Source organism: Miscanthus floridulus, unplaced genomic scaffold (assembly GCF_019320115.1).
Source record: "Miscanthus floridulus cultivar M001 unplaced genomic scaffold, ASM1932011v1 fs_275_2_3, whole genome shotgun sequence".
NCBI classification, from domain to species: domain Eukaryota; kingdom Viridiplantae; phylum Streptophyta; class Magnoliopsida; order Poales; family Poaceae; genus Miscanthus; species Miscanthus floridulus.
The window spans coordinates 1-14,452 of NW_027096499.1; the positions used below are offsets into that span (position 1 = coordinate 1).

The 14,452-nt window shown below is 44.2% G+C and overlaps 2 protein-coding genes across 4 annotated transcripts; one reads left to right on the top strand and one right to left on the bottom strand.

The window, feature by feature from the left end:
- Positions 1–6,537: 6,537 nt before the first annotated feature.
- Positions 6,538–9,778, bottom strand: LOC136531074 (uncharacterized). 2 transcript variants are annotated; one of them, XM_066523800.1, is made up of 7 exons: positions 9,505–9,777; positions 8,999–9,108; positions 8,269–8,418; positions 7,928–8,175; positions 7,515–7,670; positions 7,256–7,397; positions 6,538–7,090 (listed from the first exon to the last, which is right to left on the bottom strand). In XM_066523800.1, the coding sequence occupies exons 1-7, from the start codon at positions 9,629–9,631 to the stop codon at positions 7,013–7,015; spliced, it is 1,011 nt and encodes a 336-aa protein (XP_066379897.1). In that variant the 5' UTR covers positions 9,632–9,777; the 3' UTR covers positions 6,538–7,012. The 2 variants fall into 2 exon arrangements, with proteins under 2 accessions (XP_066379897.1, XP_066379896.1); XM_066523799.1 differs by having other exon boundaries at positions 6,539–7,079; positions 9,505–9,778.
- On the top strand, positions 9,700–12,417 carry LOC136531075 (uncharacterized). 2 transcript variants are annotated; one of them, XM_066523801.1, is made up of 8 exons: positions 9,700–9,912; positions 10,440–10,558; positions 10,770–10,807; positions 10,894–10,976; positions 11,089–11,197; positions 11,487–11,500; positions 11,624–11,725; positions 12,064–12,417. In XM_066523801.1, the coding sequence occupies exons 1-8, from the start codon at positions 9,832–9,834 to the stop codon at positions 12,175–12,177; spliced, it is 660 nt and encodes a 219-aa protein (XP_066379898.1). In that variant the 5' UTR covers positions 9,700–9,831; the 3' UTR covers positions 12,178–12,417. The 2 variants fall into 2 exon arrangements, with proteins under 2 accessions (XP_066379898.1, XP_066379899.1); XM_066523802.1 differs by having other exon boundaries at positions 11,095–11,197.
- Positions 12,418–14,452: the final 2,035 nt, after the last annotated feature.

The window sequence follows — 14,452 nt, forward strand, 5'->3', positions numbered from 1 at the left end:
CTAGACCAAGTACCTAAACGACATGCCATAAGGGTGATCCAATCTCTAACCAGAAGGCCTGGCTGAGGAGGAATGGCGCCCGCTTTCGACTTTGGCCCGCCTCTCCAACCAGAGCGGTTGCTTCAGTCCCCAGCCCACCTCCGGACGGCCTCTCCGATCGGAAGGCCTAGCCAAAACACCACTTTCAACTCCAACCCACTTCTCCAACCAGGAAAACATCAAACCCCTGCTATAGCTCCTCTCCGACTGGCACAATCAGAGCCGACTAGGACCAACCGACCGGGGACGCCCGCTCGGTAAGGATAAGTAAGGCAGGGCGCACAAGTCAAACCGCAATACCAGGGACCATACCCTATGCACCTGCCAGACAGTACCCTGTGACCCTCCTGGCATGACAGAACCCAAGTAGTGTTGTAGGCACTGACATTTTCTATAACAGTGTTGTGGGCGCCATCAACTCCCATACCAGATAAATACGGTAAGGCTCCCCCATGTGCCTCTGAGGCATCAATAGTATTGTGGACACCAGCATTTACCATACCAAACGAACATGGTAAAACCCCCTACGTGCCTCTGGGCATCAACAGTATGGTAGGCACCAACATCTGCCATACCAGAAGAAGACGACGCAACCTCCCATGTGCATCTATCATTAAACAGTATTGTGGGTGCCTACCATCATCTTGTACCTGCTGGCATGGGTAGCAAAACTTAGCAGCACACGTACTCTCTCCCTCTTACTTGTAAGGCTATCCCCTTCATCTATAAAAGGGAATGTGTCCTCTTCCAACAGAGGGATCAATCAGTTCACCTACATTGATTCACCCTCTATAACTTTAGACACTCTAAAGTTATTCCGAGCATACCCTTGAACACTTAGCACATAGCAGGGCTCCCGTCACTCTTGGCCCTTCAGACCAGAGTCTGACCGGACCTCTTGTACCCCCATCTTTCTCCCTTCCGTTTGTAACCCTACAGCAAACTTTGAGCACCTGGGCTCAGGAATAAGGTCACCGACCGACTCAAACTAGATGTAGGGCACGTTGCCTGAACCAGTATAAACCCTATGTCATTAAGTGCTAGACCACCTCCGATCACAGCGTACAACAAAACTACAAATATTTACGTGTTGGTCACTTTCTGCACCGATAGTTGTGTTTAATGAATATGTGATTTGCCTTTCAAAAAAATCAATGTTGACGTGGCTTTATCCAAGAACACATCTACGGCTTCGGCGACAGTAATAGCAAGAATCGAGGATGGTCGATTTATGAGAGCCTCGGCGCTGGTCCTTCGAGGAATTGTCGACCCGGAGGTGAAGCAATCCATTGCATGCAGAGAAGGCATGGCTCTCGCTTTAGACCTACGAGCTGACAGTTTTAGGTTTGCCAATGACTGTTTGAATATCGTGAAGAGTATCCAACAAGGCGAGCTCGTAATGTATGGACAGGTTATCTAGGAGATCAATGTGAGGAAGGTAGCTTTTAGAAGTGTCGAGTTTGTACATGAGCATAGGGACTCAAATACCGATGCTCATAGGATAGCTCGTAGCTTGATCCATGCTGAGTTAGGCCGCATGTTTGGTTCTTTAATCCACCTAAGAGTGTTTGTAATATGTACAATCCTCCTGGCTAAATAAAGAGGGTGGTGTTACTAAAAAAGGTAATGGAATTTATCAAAAAATGGAAATATTTTCAGTTTTATACATCCAAAAGTGGATGTATTAGGCCATACTTATATTATATGAAATAGCTACCATGATAAATGTAAAATTTTATACTCATATATACATGTATCTCTGTATAACATTTTGCATCCGTACCTACGAGTTGGATTGTCAATCGAATAGATGGGATCCCTTATATTTGAAGCACTAATGGGTAAGGCACCTAATAAGCCTCTAGAGGAATCGTCCATATCGACAAAACCATCATCCTCCCCCATAAACATAATATAAAAAAATACAAAAAAATGCCATTGATTTCCGTACGATTACGGAAAACTAAATCGACTTCGACTCTAAATGCCTGACTCACCAGATCGACTCTGAGTCTGGTCATCGATCTCCACCAGCTATCTAATATGAGGCTTTTACACGTATGCCATTAAGAAAGTTTGTAATTACATAGAAGCCTTTAAAAAATGTGACCGCACACAGGTGTCACTGTTCTAAACTTCTTTGCCTTACACGCCATTCCGTCCTTGTTCTGTTTGTTTTCCTCCGTTACAGGTGGGACCGGCTAGTGAAATTGTCCATATTACCCTTAAACGGTGGAGATCGTGTTGACTACGATTCACCCCACATTAGTTTTCTTGTCTCTTGGTCTCTTCTGCTCATCCTCCTCTGTCTTAAACTGCAGCATCGCTTGCAGAGTTCCAGTCCAGCGCTACGATGGCCGGGAGCCGCCACTCCGAACCGCGGTCTGACGCCATGGGCCACCAGCACCGCCTGCTGTCCACCCTGGCGTGCCACGGCCGCTTCGCCGCCGCCGCGACCCTCTTCTGCACGGCCCACCGCACGACGGGCGCCCTCAACGCCCTCCTAGCCGCGCTCTGCTGGTCCTCCTCCTGGTCCCCGACGCTCCTTCGCGCCGCCTCGGCCGTGCTCCTCCAGGCCGCGCCGCACGCGGCCCCCGACGCCGCCATGTTCCGCATCCTCACCTCCACGCTCTGCCGCGCCGGCCAGCCTTCCGCCGCCGCGGACCTCCTCCGCTGCATACTGCCGCTCCTCCTCGACCCGGACCCGCGCCACTGCCGCGCGGTCCTCGCCTCCCTCTGCCGCCGCCGGGGCGTCCCGGCCTGGGACACGCTCGCGTTCCTCGACGACATGCGCCGGTGGGGCATCCCGCCGGCCAGGCCTAGCCACCGCGCCGTCGTTGGCGCGCTCCTGCGCGAGGGGATGGCCGCCGAGGCGTACGAGGTCGTGGCTAGGCAGATGGAGGGCTCTGTGGGCGGCGGCGCCATCGAGGAGGAGGAGGTCGTGCTGCGGGGACGGGGAGAGGCGGCCAGCGAGGATCTCGAGCAGGGTGGACTTGCTGGCGCCGCTGGGGCCAACGATGGCGAGCAGCTCGTCGGGGCGCACGCGGCAGGAGACGTCCCTGAGCACATGGCGGACGCTGTGGTGGTGGTGGTGGTCCTGGTGGTCTTGGACATGGACGTTGTTGTCTGACCTGCTCCAGACCTTGAGAGGAGGGTGTGGTCGGCTGGAGACGGTGATGCGGTAGTTGATGCCGCTGGCTTGGATCTCGCAGCCGCCGGCGCAAGAATTCATCGGCATTGCTCGCTGCTGCGGATGATGATGGTATGTAATACGGTGGTTTGTCTTCCTGGATCCTTAATTGGCGCTGATGATGAGCTAGGCGGCGGCTGCCTTATTTTAAACTGGGCGTGGCGACAATTTTACTGGCCGGTCCCACCTGTAACGGCGGAAAACAAACAGAACAAGGACGGAATGGCGTGTAAGGTAAAGAAGTTTAGAGCAGTGGCACCTGTGTGCAGTCACATTTTTTAATGGCTTCTGTGTAATTACAAACTTTCTTAATGTCATACATGTAAAAGCCTCATCTAATATAACTAAGGGTTTAGTATAATCTACCGCCACCCTCCCCGCATCCCGACGCAAACCCAGGCGACGATGGCGCTTGACTAGCCACGGATGGAGGCATGAGCACGTGGAGGAGGCCGGCGCGAGCAAGGGCACGAGGCCAGCACGGGGATGAAGTGGAGTCTGTTGCGGTACAGGCAAAGGATGATCCTGTGTCCGTGTCCCTTGCGGTTGGGAGATGCCAAAAAGCGTCCCGCGACAGCACTTGGGAGGGAGAGAATAAGAAAAGAAAATAAGAAAGAAATGAAAAAAGAGGAATACAGAAAAAGAAAAAAAAAAGGCTTTATAGAAAATTCATTTTTTTAACAACCGGACAAAGTTGTTTTACCGAACGTTTTTTTAAAACAGCTTCAACTTCATCAAAGAATCTACTCCATTATAAAAGTCACAACTGGAGTTGTTTTTGCCACAGTGGGAGCTCTATCTAACGGGTGCATAATATCTACGGCCGACTAGCGCGTCGTGTTCAAGTGTTCAACTCCCCCTGCCGGACGCCGAGTACCGCAAGTCCCCAACGTATGAACAAAATACAAATTGTGGATGTTACCTTGTGTTACTATATAATATTATAGACGTTACCTCGTGAACGTTATAACAGATGTTGTTACTATACACCGATTTGGAGACTGAAATATTGTACAAACCAAAAGACACATCATCAAGTTGCGTCTAAAAAAATGGAAATCACTATGAAGGTCATCTATTATTCAAGAGACTAGAGTGCTACAAGGAACCTATATAGAAAATTAGATTAGAATTGTTGCACACCATTCTGAGACTTAACAAGCCCGATCTACGAAGTTAAGTAATAATGACCGTATGTATATGAATCCACGTGTGCACGGAGCTCACGCGTCCACGTGAGGTTTAGTAAAAAAAGTCATGGTTTTGGTACAACGCGCGGGAATGTATCTAATCGAAACTAAAGAGCCGAGCTGACTAACTGAGAGCGAAACCTAATACTTCAGTCATCGTTTCTAACTAACCAAATCTATTTTGGATAATTTGGTCTTAGACCTCGAAACTAATTGAAATTTGTTATTTGAAAATCTGTTAGTCATTACTCCCTCCGTCCCTAAAAGACTGTTGTTTTAGAAACGAATCTGGACAGGTGCTTGTTCAAATTCATTTATAAAACAACGGTCTTTTTTAGATGGAGGCAGTATGTTTGAACTTTCAACAATTGAACATTTATGCTAAGTTGCAGCAACTACACTGGTATTGGTGTTATATATTATTTGCAAATATCATGTAATACTGTACTGTCAAAACATGCTTTAAAAATAGAAAAAACCAATGCCAAAATTTACGGTAAAAACATATCTTCTTGAAACTATTTGATTAGTTCGGTCTAGACCGAAGACTGAACTAAAATGATGGAAATTACTCGATCTTCAATATTTTGCAATGAATTCCGGTCTACATTTTAGATAACCAAAACCTTAAAAAGACTGAACCGATTTCTTCGGTCAGACCAAACACCCACCCCTACCAATACGTGAAACAACACACCTGCATCTGTAGCAGTGGTTATAATCGCACCCTCCTATGGAACTTCGGCGCCCGCTCCGCTTGCTACGCCCGTCTCGTCACGCATGCTGCTAAGCCTACTCCACCTGTCCCGCCCGCACGTCTGCCCCATATGCAACTGCTACGCCTACACATTCGCCCCCGCATGCAACTGCTGCGCTTGCACACCCACCCCCGCATGCTGGTGTGCCTGCGCATGCAGTTGTGTGCCTCGTGCCTCCTCATGCGTGCCTCGTGCCTGCTGATGCGGATGCAGGTGGGACCACCCACACCCGCTTCGCTTGTTGCGCACGTGGGGACTGCTGTACCAATGGGGTCCGCCTCCGCATGCGTCCACTTCCTGCGCCTGCTAATGTTGCAACATAAAGCACTTCTACAACACACGTCTGAAAATAGGTGAAATATTTGCAACATATGCATCATCCATATAAAACATTTGCAATATAAGTCTGAAACAGATGAAACATTTTGAATAAACGCTTGCAACATATGTATATAGCCACTGAAACATATGCAACATCCAAATAAAACACTTGCAACATACGTCTAAAACGGATGAAACATTTGAAACATACAGTTACAACATACGTGTATAGCCATTGCAACATATGCAACATACAGATGAAACACATGTAACATCCAGATAAAACACATGCAACATCCAAATGAAACATACATCTAAACGCACGGAAAATGCGAAGCTCAGTGGCATGGAGTATGCGGGCCCCGTGCTCCTTCTCTCTATTGGTACTTCTCTCTAGTCATAGCGCATGCACAGCCCCCACGCGTCGCATGCAACCCACGCCGAGCATGCGCTCCCATGGGCTGCCCCGCGCCCTACGCTAAACGAGTGGCCGCACGAGCTTCCATGTGCTGCCCCACGCCGCATGCATCCCACGCCGAATGAGTGGCCGCACACGCTCCCATGCGCTGCCCCTAGAAAGGATCGGTGTGGGCCCCGCCTAACTGCAACTGTGCGCACCGTTTTTTCTCTTGGCCGTCGCACGCACGGGGTTGGTCCGTCTAGATGGACAGACGCTCTAAACCAAGCATTACTGATGGAATTTTGTACTCCATCCGTTCTCAAAAGAATGTAATTATGGGAAACATGCCGATCAAATTAGTTAAAGTTTGATCAAGTTTATAGTAAATTCTAGTAGCATTTGTGTCTTCAAATAAATTTATTATGAAAATATATTTTATAACTAATCTAATGGTACTTATTTTGATTCATGAGTATGAGTACATTTTTATATAATTTTAGTCAAAGTTTAGACTGTTTGATTCATCGAAATACGAGAATTGCATTTTTTTTTTTGACAGAAGTAGTAGTTTGTACCCATCCTAACCCTGTCGAGTACAATAGCTGCAAGTAGTATTGTCATCCCTAACCGCTGCCAGCAAAAGTCACCTTCGGCTGCCAACGCTCGAAATCATCCTTCGCCAGCTTGAGATCCTCAACAGAAGCATGGACCTCGTTGATCCGACGATTCCCTTCCGAGGTCTCCTTGGATTGCTCATCCAGCTTGGTGAGGATGAGAGCGAATTGCTCCTCAACCTTCATGGTGACTTGGAGGCTGCGCCAGGATCTAGTCTAACCGATACCAATATTACAATACTGGATCTAGGACTGTATTTAAAACTGGAATATCTGAGTAGTGTTTACAGCAACGATGGTAATGGTCGCCGCCGGCCAACTCGAGCCGCAGCCCGCCGCCAACTACCGGCATCCGGCAACAACCAAGACAAGTCTGAGTTTGTTCATCTCCCTCTCTATATAGCAATTACAGCTGTTGCGTACAGCAGTCTCATGACGCAGCTGGGCTCTAACTACTTACTCCATTCTGGGCCGGTGACTCGAGTATTGGGCTTCTTCAGTCACTTGCTTCCAAGTCTCCGGCAAGATGCTGGGCGTGATTCCACGTCCATTACAATGACCTTTGACCTGCATGTATCCTATAGATTCGTTTATTTCTGTACCCGATAGCTGCAGCAATTTGTGCTCATGGTCATGGCCCAGGGAAGCGATACTTCTGGGATACGTTGCTGGTCCGTTGTATAAAAGGAGTTCATGCCGTCAGCCCGTAAAAGGCATACTGACCTCAACTACAACATGATTACCTGCGACTGGCTCTGGAAAACCTCGACCTGTAGCCTTATGGATGCCCAGACTTGGTTGCATCGCCTGAGCTTCTCATTCATGAACGATTTGGCACATACTTCTTCATCACGCTTCGTGCTCGAGCCACAAGGAACTGAAAAACTGGCAACCATACTACAGCTAGTTATAAGATCCCAAATAAAATTCCACTCCTAAAGAGAGAGAAAAAAAAGGAAAAGAGAGGACCTGCCGAGTGCGGCTACTTACGATGCACTTTACCTCATCAGTTCCCCTTCTGATTGTTTGCCAACTGACCGATAACTTCTGCACACATATACTCGGTAGATATGCAGAGAGTGCCTTGAGATATTCTGTATGCCCGCCTCAAAACTTGCATTGCGGAACAAATATGTTACTGGATAACCTAAAAGCCACCTGCAGATATTGAAACATTAACATGTCATTCAGAGAGCAAATCAAATGTCAAGACTTAACCAAGGTAGCATCCATAACAATGGCAATATGCACCACACTTCTGTCACATGTTACTAGTACTATCATAACGAATAAATTTGCCATTTTTTATACAGATGCCGCGCAAATGTTTTTTCTTCCAAGTGTTCAAACAATGGTTTCATTGGACCAAGAATCCCATGGTTACAGTTTTGATGACACACAGAACCAGAAATTACCCATTCAGAGAAGGCAAGGCAATTTGCGTGTTCTCAAGGAAGGTACTCAGATCAACAACCAATAAGGTCCTGTCCTCAACGTGATTGTTGGTGCACTCTGCATCAACAGTACTCTGTGGAATTCCTGACATTTGCTTTGTTATTCCAGGTCCAACAACAGACAGATCTACAGGAAATTTGGCTGCGAATTGATCTTGTATAGATACAAGCTCCAGCACAGTGTCATTGTCTTCTATGGTTGTAAGCAGCTGCATACAAACAACTTTTCAGTAATAACAAACACGACATATTCACTTTACTGTAGACAAAAATGCAAAAGTATGGTCTTGGAGGGTAAATACACTGCAACATCTTTTCTCTAGGTCCAAGAAAGCTAGCCGTTGCTGCGACCTTGCGTTTGGTGATGCATGTTCAGCAAGTCCTTTAATATGGATTAAGTAAAGCATATCTCCAATAATCATCACCCGGAGTGGATTCAATATGCTTGTTTCCTGCAAGTCAAGCAGATAGATATATAGATGACATCCAAATAACCTCTAGTAAAGGTAAAGATAGTAGATTGGTCATGAAAACAGTTGGAAACTGAACGGGTCACAGGTCTGTTTAAGCACAACATAATAAAAACGAAGTTAAATATGAGGACTGTTTAAGCAAAAGAAATAAAATGGCATTATTATTCAAGACATCTGTTGTAAATGTAACTGTTGGATGGCAGAGCAATATACAAATTACAACCTTGTAGTCACTATCAAGATCCAAAAAACTTATGTCTTTTGCCACAACCGCACAAGGATCCTTCCATAGGGCAGGGGTTTGCCGGGTGAGTCAAGGGGAAAGGCGCATACAGTGCTCATGTGCGTGAAATTTCAACAGTGACTGGAACCGCCCCATTGCGATGGGCTTGCAAGGAAGTAACAGTACAGATAGCAGTATTATTTCCAGCGACAGTTTTTCGTCAGTCAGATAACAATTAGCAGTGGAGAAAAATGATTCATATGCAATCCGTGATTCTGAGTTGAACTAGTACAGAGAATTCAAATACTTAATAATACATCGAAGCCGTGAAATTACCTGCTGGGCATGATGCAGCAGGCTACAGAGATTTTCTTGTAGCTGAGGCATTGTGCCACCATAGTCAACCAGAACCACAGGCCGAAACCCGGTGCAGAGAAACAGGATATCTGGCAACAACCGGGTTTGCTCATCAATTTACTTGTAATGTAATTCGGCATGACACCATTCACTTTCCTCAAATCATACCCTTTAGCTTTACAGCCACTAAATTTTCATTAAACCCTAGTTGCAACTACTGACCAAGTGACTTATAACTACGGTGGTACAAACTTATGAATTTAGTGGATAAATTGCCTTCTGCAATTGGGTTTGGCTAACAATTCATTCAACAACCACCAAAAAATAAGTGTTTTAGCAGCAGACCAGAAAGACAGCATGGCGGTAGATTATGCAAGAAAAGGACTATTGTCAACAGCAAATCCTAAATACAGAAAAGGACTATTGTCAACAGCAAATCCTAAATAACAGCTACAACTACTAAGAGCAAGCGAGTGGCCGCTGACCGTTGAGGAGGCGGCGCTTGGAAGCTGGGCGGATGCGCCACCGGATCCGGGCCGCACACGCCTCCACCACTTGCAGCATCTCATCGTACGACCCCGCCCCCTCCCCCGCCCCCGCCGCCGCCGCCATCTCCGCAGCGAAAGAACTGAAGCCGCTCACGGAGCCATTTCCCGTCCTATATGGAAACCAACGGCTAGGATGGATCAAGGTGCGAAACAACCTCAAGTTAACCGTTCGATCCCTTCAGAGCTGGGAGTGGGGACCGGGGGAGCTGGGAGTTGCGGTTTCAGCTGCTGCTGCTAGCCTGCGACCCCCGAGGAGGCAGAGCAATGGAGTTATCCACTCCTATCCCCGTCGGGAGCTCCCTTGCTAGAACTGTGGTCATGGCCCTCGTCAGCCCCAACCTCAAGGTAAGCGATTCCCGCAGTCGGATGCTTCTCTGCGTGGTTGCAAGGATAATCTCGGTTGCAGTAACACTTTCTGGGCCGTTATTATGCTAGAATGGTTCAGATTAGGCTACGATATTTTTGGGCATATCTTGGTCTGCTCCGCAGCTAAGTTCTAGTTTTGGGCTGGGCACTTTGTTGCCTGTTTCTTCTCGGACTTGGGAAGAAAATTAGGGTTCAGTCTTCATTCTTCAGTGATTATTTTGCTCGTGGGATCGTGTGTACAGTAACTCAAGGAGGACTATAACTGAGTTCTGACTTTCAGAAAATTTGGTATTCAGCTCTAGTGAAAGGCTTATACAAGTCTAAAACATGTTCGGACATCAGACTGGGAAATGTTGTTGCAAACTAATTGTGTATGGCAATTTTTTTTGAGAAGATTACTAAATGATGAAGGGATAATTTAGCATTGCGTCATCTCACTTTTCATCTCTTAGTATTACTTTTCCTAATTTCGTTCTTCTCTTGAGAATTACAGTTTGAATATGCAGGTTGGTCTGCAGATAACCAATCAAATGTGTGTGAGGGGGATGCGACTTCAATGCCAATTTTCTCATAGACTACCATCTGTAGCTTGTTCAATGTTGTTAAACACACAACCTTCACAACGGTAGGTTGTTTTTGGAGCCTTCTACTTTTTCTTTTGGCATATACAGTTTTTTTTATCTTAAAACTGTAGTTAGGGATGATTGGCAATGACCAAATCAGTGATTGTTACCCAATCTATTTCTCTAATGCTGCAATGTATCATGGAGGTGATATCCAGTGCATAATTGTAATGAGTTGATCCTTTGGAATTGCTTATATAATTTCTCTTGCAGAACCAACCATAAAGATTGTGGGTTGCTTCAGGTGCAATGTACGGCTCCCTTATCAATTCCTTGAAACTGTGTATGTTCTGAAAATCCTTGTGTATTGACCTCGGTCAATAATTTGAATTATCAGGTACAGAAAACCTGATGCAGTCGTCAGTATCTTTCAGTGACTTCTCTGTTTCAGCGTGTACTGAAGAGGATGGTCTGATAAAGGTTAGCTAGAATTTTATTGTCATCTCTGTGTGGAAGGTGTCAATGAATCCTTAACAGTTTTGACCAATGTCTTCTTGATTTTATCTTTCATTGCCTTTCTTACAAAATGCAGCTACAGGTAAATGTATCTGGCACAATGACAGATTCTATCTTCAAGAAAGTTTTCACAAAGAATGTTGCCGCCGCACAACCCCTTCCTGGCTTTCGACGAATGAAAGGCGGTATAGTTCTAAAACTTTTACAACCCCAGATTTCTGTCCATCATTTGGCAATTTCAAATTGCCTACAACTGTGCTCATGTGATTCGTACTCATCCTGCAAATTCTGAATTCACCTCAGATGTTAAAGGATACGAGTTCAATATGTCATATCAGTTAAGCTGTATAGAAGATGTTAATGTTTGGTTGCTTGTATATCATACTATACGTTGTTTAAATTTGTCATATGAAAACTAACACTGCTTACATTTGTTGACATTGTCTTCCACATGGTGCTATCTTAATCATTCAGGGAAAACTCCAGACGTAAGTTCCCATTCAAAAGTAACGCTTTCAGTTTATATCAGTTTGAACTCATTTGCATATAGGTAGAAGCTGTTTTAACTTCTAGCTTACTAATTAGTAAATTACTCTTTTGTGACGCTGAAGATACCGAAAGAAGTCGCTCTACACTTAATTGGACCATCAAAAGTGAAGAAAGAAACCATCAAGAAAATTATAAATAGCACAGTTGCTGAGTATGTTCAAAAGGTATCTGTTATTCTGTAACTCTCTGAATCTAAATGTAAAATTGTTGGTTATGCTTCCTAGAGGCTATTTTATATGGGGTTCAGTATTATGTGGTGTTATGCAAAGGCAGTTTCTGTTGCCAACTTTTTGGGCGATAAAAAGAAACTCAATTAGCATCTTATTACTGTTGTAGCCATTTCTGATCATGAACCATTCTTTAGTACTGATTTATTGTCTTTTCAATGACAACAATTTTTTGTAACGACATGTTAGAGGAAGCTATCTTACATTTGGAAGCACCAAGCTGCAGTGATTAGGCATGTATTCACACATGTTTACCAGTTTCTCATATATTACAGGAGGGCCTGACTGCATCGAAGAATCTGAAAGTTCAGCAGAGCTATGAAGAACTTGAAGCAGCATTTGAACCAGGGAAAGAATTTTGCTTTGACGCAACAGTTCATTTACAATAAGCTGATGATGCATCACTAGGATTGATAACCAGCCTTCTCCACCATTATGACCTCATTAGTAGTTGTTAAGAAATGTTTTCAGGTGAAACAGAATTAGGCAAAATATCATGGTAGTCTTCGGTAGAGGCACGAGCGTAATGTATTTTTTATGGCAGTAATTCATAAACAAGGTGATGCTCTCATTGATACAATGGATCAATATAAGTGAACAAAGCAAACAAAAATCTTTCACACTTATAATTCGGAATCGAGGGAGTTCTTAATAGTATCCAAATGCTCGATCAATCATGGAGAAATCTTTTATGGGACGTTTGGTTTGAGGAATGACTCTATTCTAGATGAGGTAGTGCACCGTGAGTCTATTTCTCAAATTTGGTTGAATGATTCTATTTCTCATGCTAATATTAATTCTTAGCTTATGAGGAATGAGGCGATGATGAATTAGCCCATTCCATTCTGGTGAAAAGATGATGGATTAACTTGTTCCTTAAACCAAACACTCTATTAGTGGTCTGCTCCATGGGAGCTAGGCTGCAGCCTGCAGAACCAAAAATTTTAGAAGCCTAGGTTCATGCATATACGAGGCAGCAAATTAAAGCATCAAGAAGAGCAACAAACCATAATGTAAGTAGTGGCATCTTTATTTGCATCTACTTTTCCTTGGACTTGCACGTAATTCGCTTGTCTCTTTGTTGTGATAAGTTTCACCGATTACAACTTAACTCCTTGCATTACCAAGTGCCAAACTATATGCATTCGTACTGCATACACTTGCATATATATACAAGCGCAGGGGCAGCTGCAATGTCGGTTTGTATCGCATCTATAGAAGGGAGGAAAACGCTAGTGTGCGCCATCGTCGCCATCGGAATGGAAGGCTCTGGGAGGACTCATCTAAGACGTGCATTCCACTCACAGAGTCGCAGAGTTTTTTTTTTACTAGTATAATGCTTTTTTGCTAACGCCATGACTTTATCCTGGAGATGCACATAAAACAATCAAACAATGAGCTTTTTCCGTAGTTCAACTTTTCCGCAATAGTATATTGTCCGAGCTTACGCTATAGTGACGTCTAAAAAAAATAAATCATAAAACTAAAATAAATTATAAAACAAAAAATAAATCAACTAATAAAAGAAACATGAATTCAGTCTCGCAGAGATTAGTCATTTCACACATAGAAAAAATAGACAAGCCCACACAACATTACTAAGACGGGTCTTAGGCCCCGTTCGTTTGTCTTAAAATCTGACTTGTTCGGCTTCTTTTTTCAACCGGAAGAGCGTTTTTCTTTCACAACAATTCAGTAGGAACAATGTTTTGGCTTGTTTTTTTTAGCTAAATTCAGCCAAACGAACGGGGCCTTAAAGTTCATAAACCATCGGTCTATATATTATTCTATAAACAATGGTTTATGGCCGGGACGGGGCTTTCTCCGCGGTGCGCTGCCACTCCACTCTGCCAGGCGTCCTTCAAATAGAAACCCCTACCACCAGACACATTGGCCCCTGCAAAAATGTAAATAGCCAAAAGGTTGTGAGAGACAAACTTGACAACCTGTTCCACAAATGTTCTTATTCACAGCAAGAACGCAACACAGAGAACACAAGCACATCGAAATTAGTTGAAGCAGGGTGAGTGTTAGAAGCATGTTGAATATACAAAATGTATCTCTACTATAATGGAACTACACATTCTCTATGAAAGGGTTGTTAAGTTAACGGAGGCCGCACACAATCACATGCAGCCATACCAGAATGCCAGCAAGGAACAAAATTATCAAGTTACTCCATAGATCTAGTTTATACTATTTTGTGATTACGCAAGCAACAGTTACATATCTAACAGACATTACCCAACAAAGCTTAAGCTCAGTAGGAACATTAATAATTTGCGATGCCTAAATTCTACAATACTGCTTTCCATATATCCCATAAAAAGAAATCAGGTTCCATTTTCTGAAAGCTGACATTAAGATGCATGCAATGCTGTTTAGACCAAAAAATTTATCATTGTGGCTTGTACGCATTTTTAAGCATTCTAATCATTCTGGAAAACAAAATAAGAGGATGGTGATCTTGCTGCACATCAATTTAAAGCCTTTCGGTACGACTAAGCAAAAATATACAAAATTGAATTGTTACCCTAAAAGTATTCATAGCCACCGGCTAACAATTTTTTTAAAATCATTGAAAAGAACATTGTAGTAGCTAAGAGGAAATTACAATGGCTCAAAATAAGCCCATTACCAAATAAATGTCTACCATTTATAGGA

Excerpts from the sequence above, each read along its gene's own strand:
- LOC136531075 (XM_066523801.1), top strand. The coding sequence starts at position 9,832 with ATGGAGTTATCCACTCCTATCCCCGTCGGGAGCTCCCTTGCTAGAACT. Across the intron at positions 10,977-11,088 it reads AAGAGGATGGTCTGATAAAG|CTACAGGTAAATGTATCTGG; the intron begins GTTAGCTAGAAT and ends TACAAAATGCAG. Across the intron at positions 11,726-12,063 it reads TTGCTGAGTATGTTCAAAAG|GAGGGCCTGACTGCATCGAA; the intron begins GTATCTGTTATT and ends CATATATTACAG.
- LOC136531074 (XM_066523799.1), bottom strand. The coding sequence starts at position 9,631 with ATGGCGGCGGCGGCGGGGGCGGGGGAGGGGGCGGGGTCGTACGATGAG. Across the intron at positions 8,419-8,998 it reads TGCTGCATCATGCCCAGCAG|GAAACAAGCATATTGAATCC; the intron begins GTAATTTCACGG and ends CTTGACTTGCAG. Across the intron at positions 7,671-7,927 it reads GCCTTGCCTTCTCTGAATGG|GTGGCTTTTAGGTTATCCAG; the intron begins GTAATTTCTGGT and ends CAATATCTGCAG.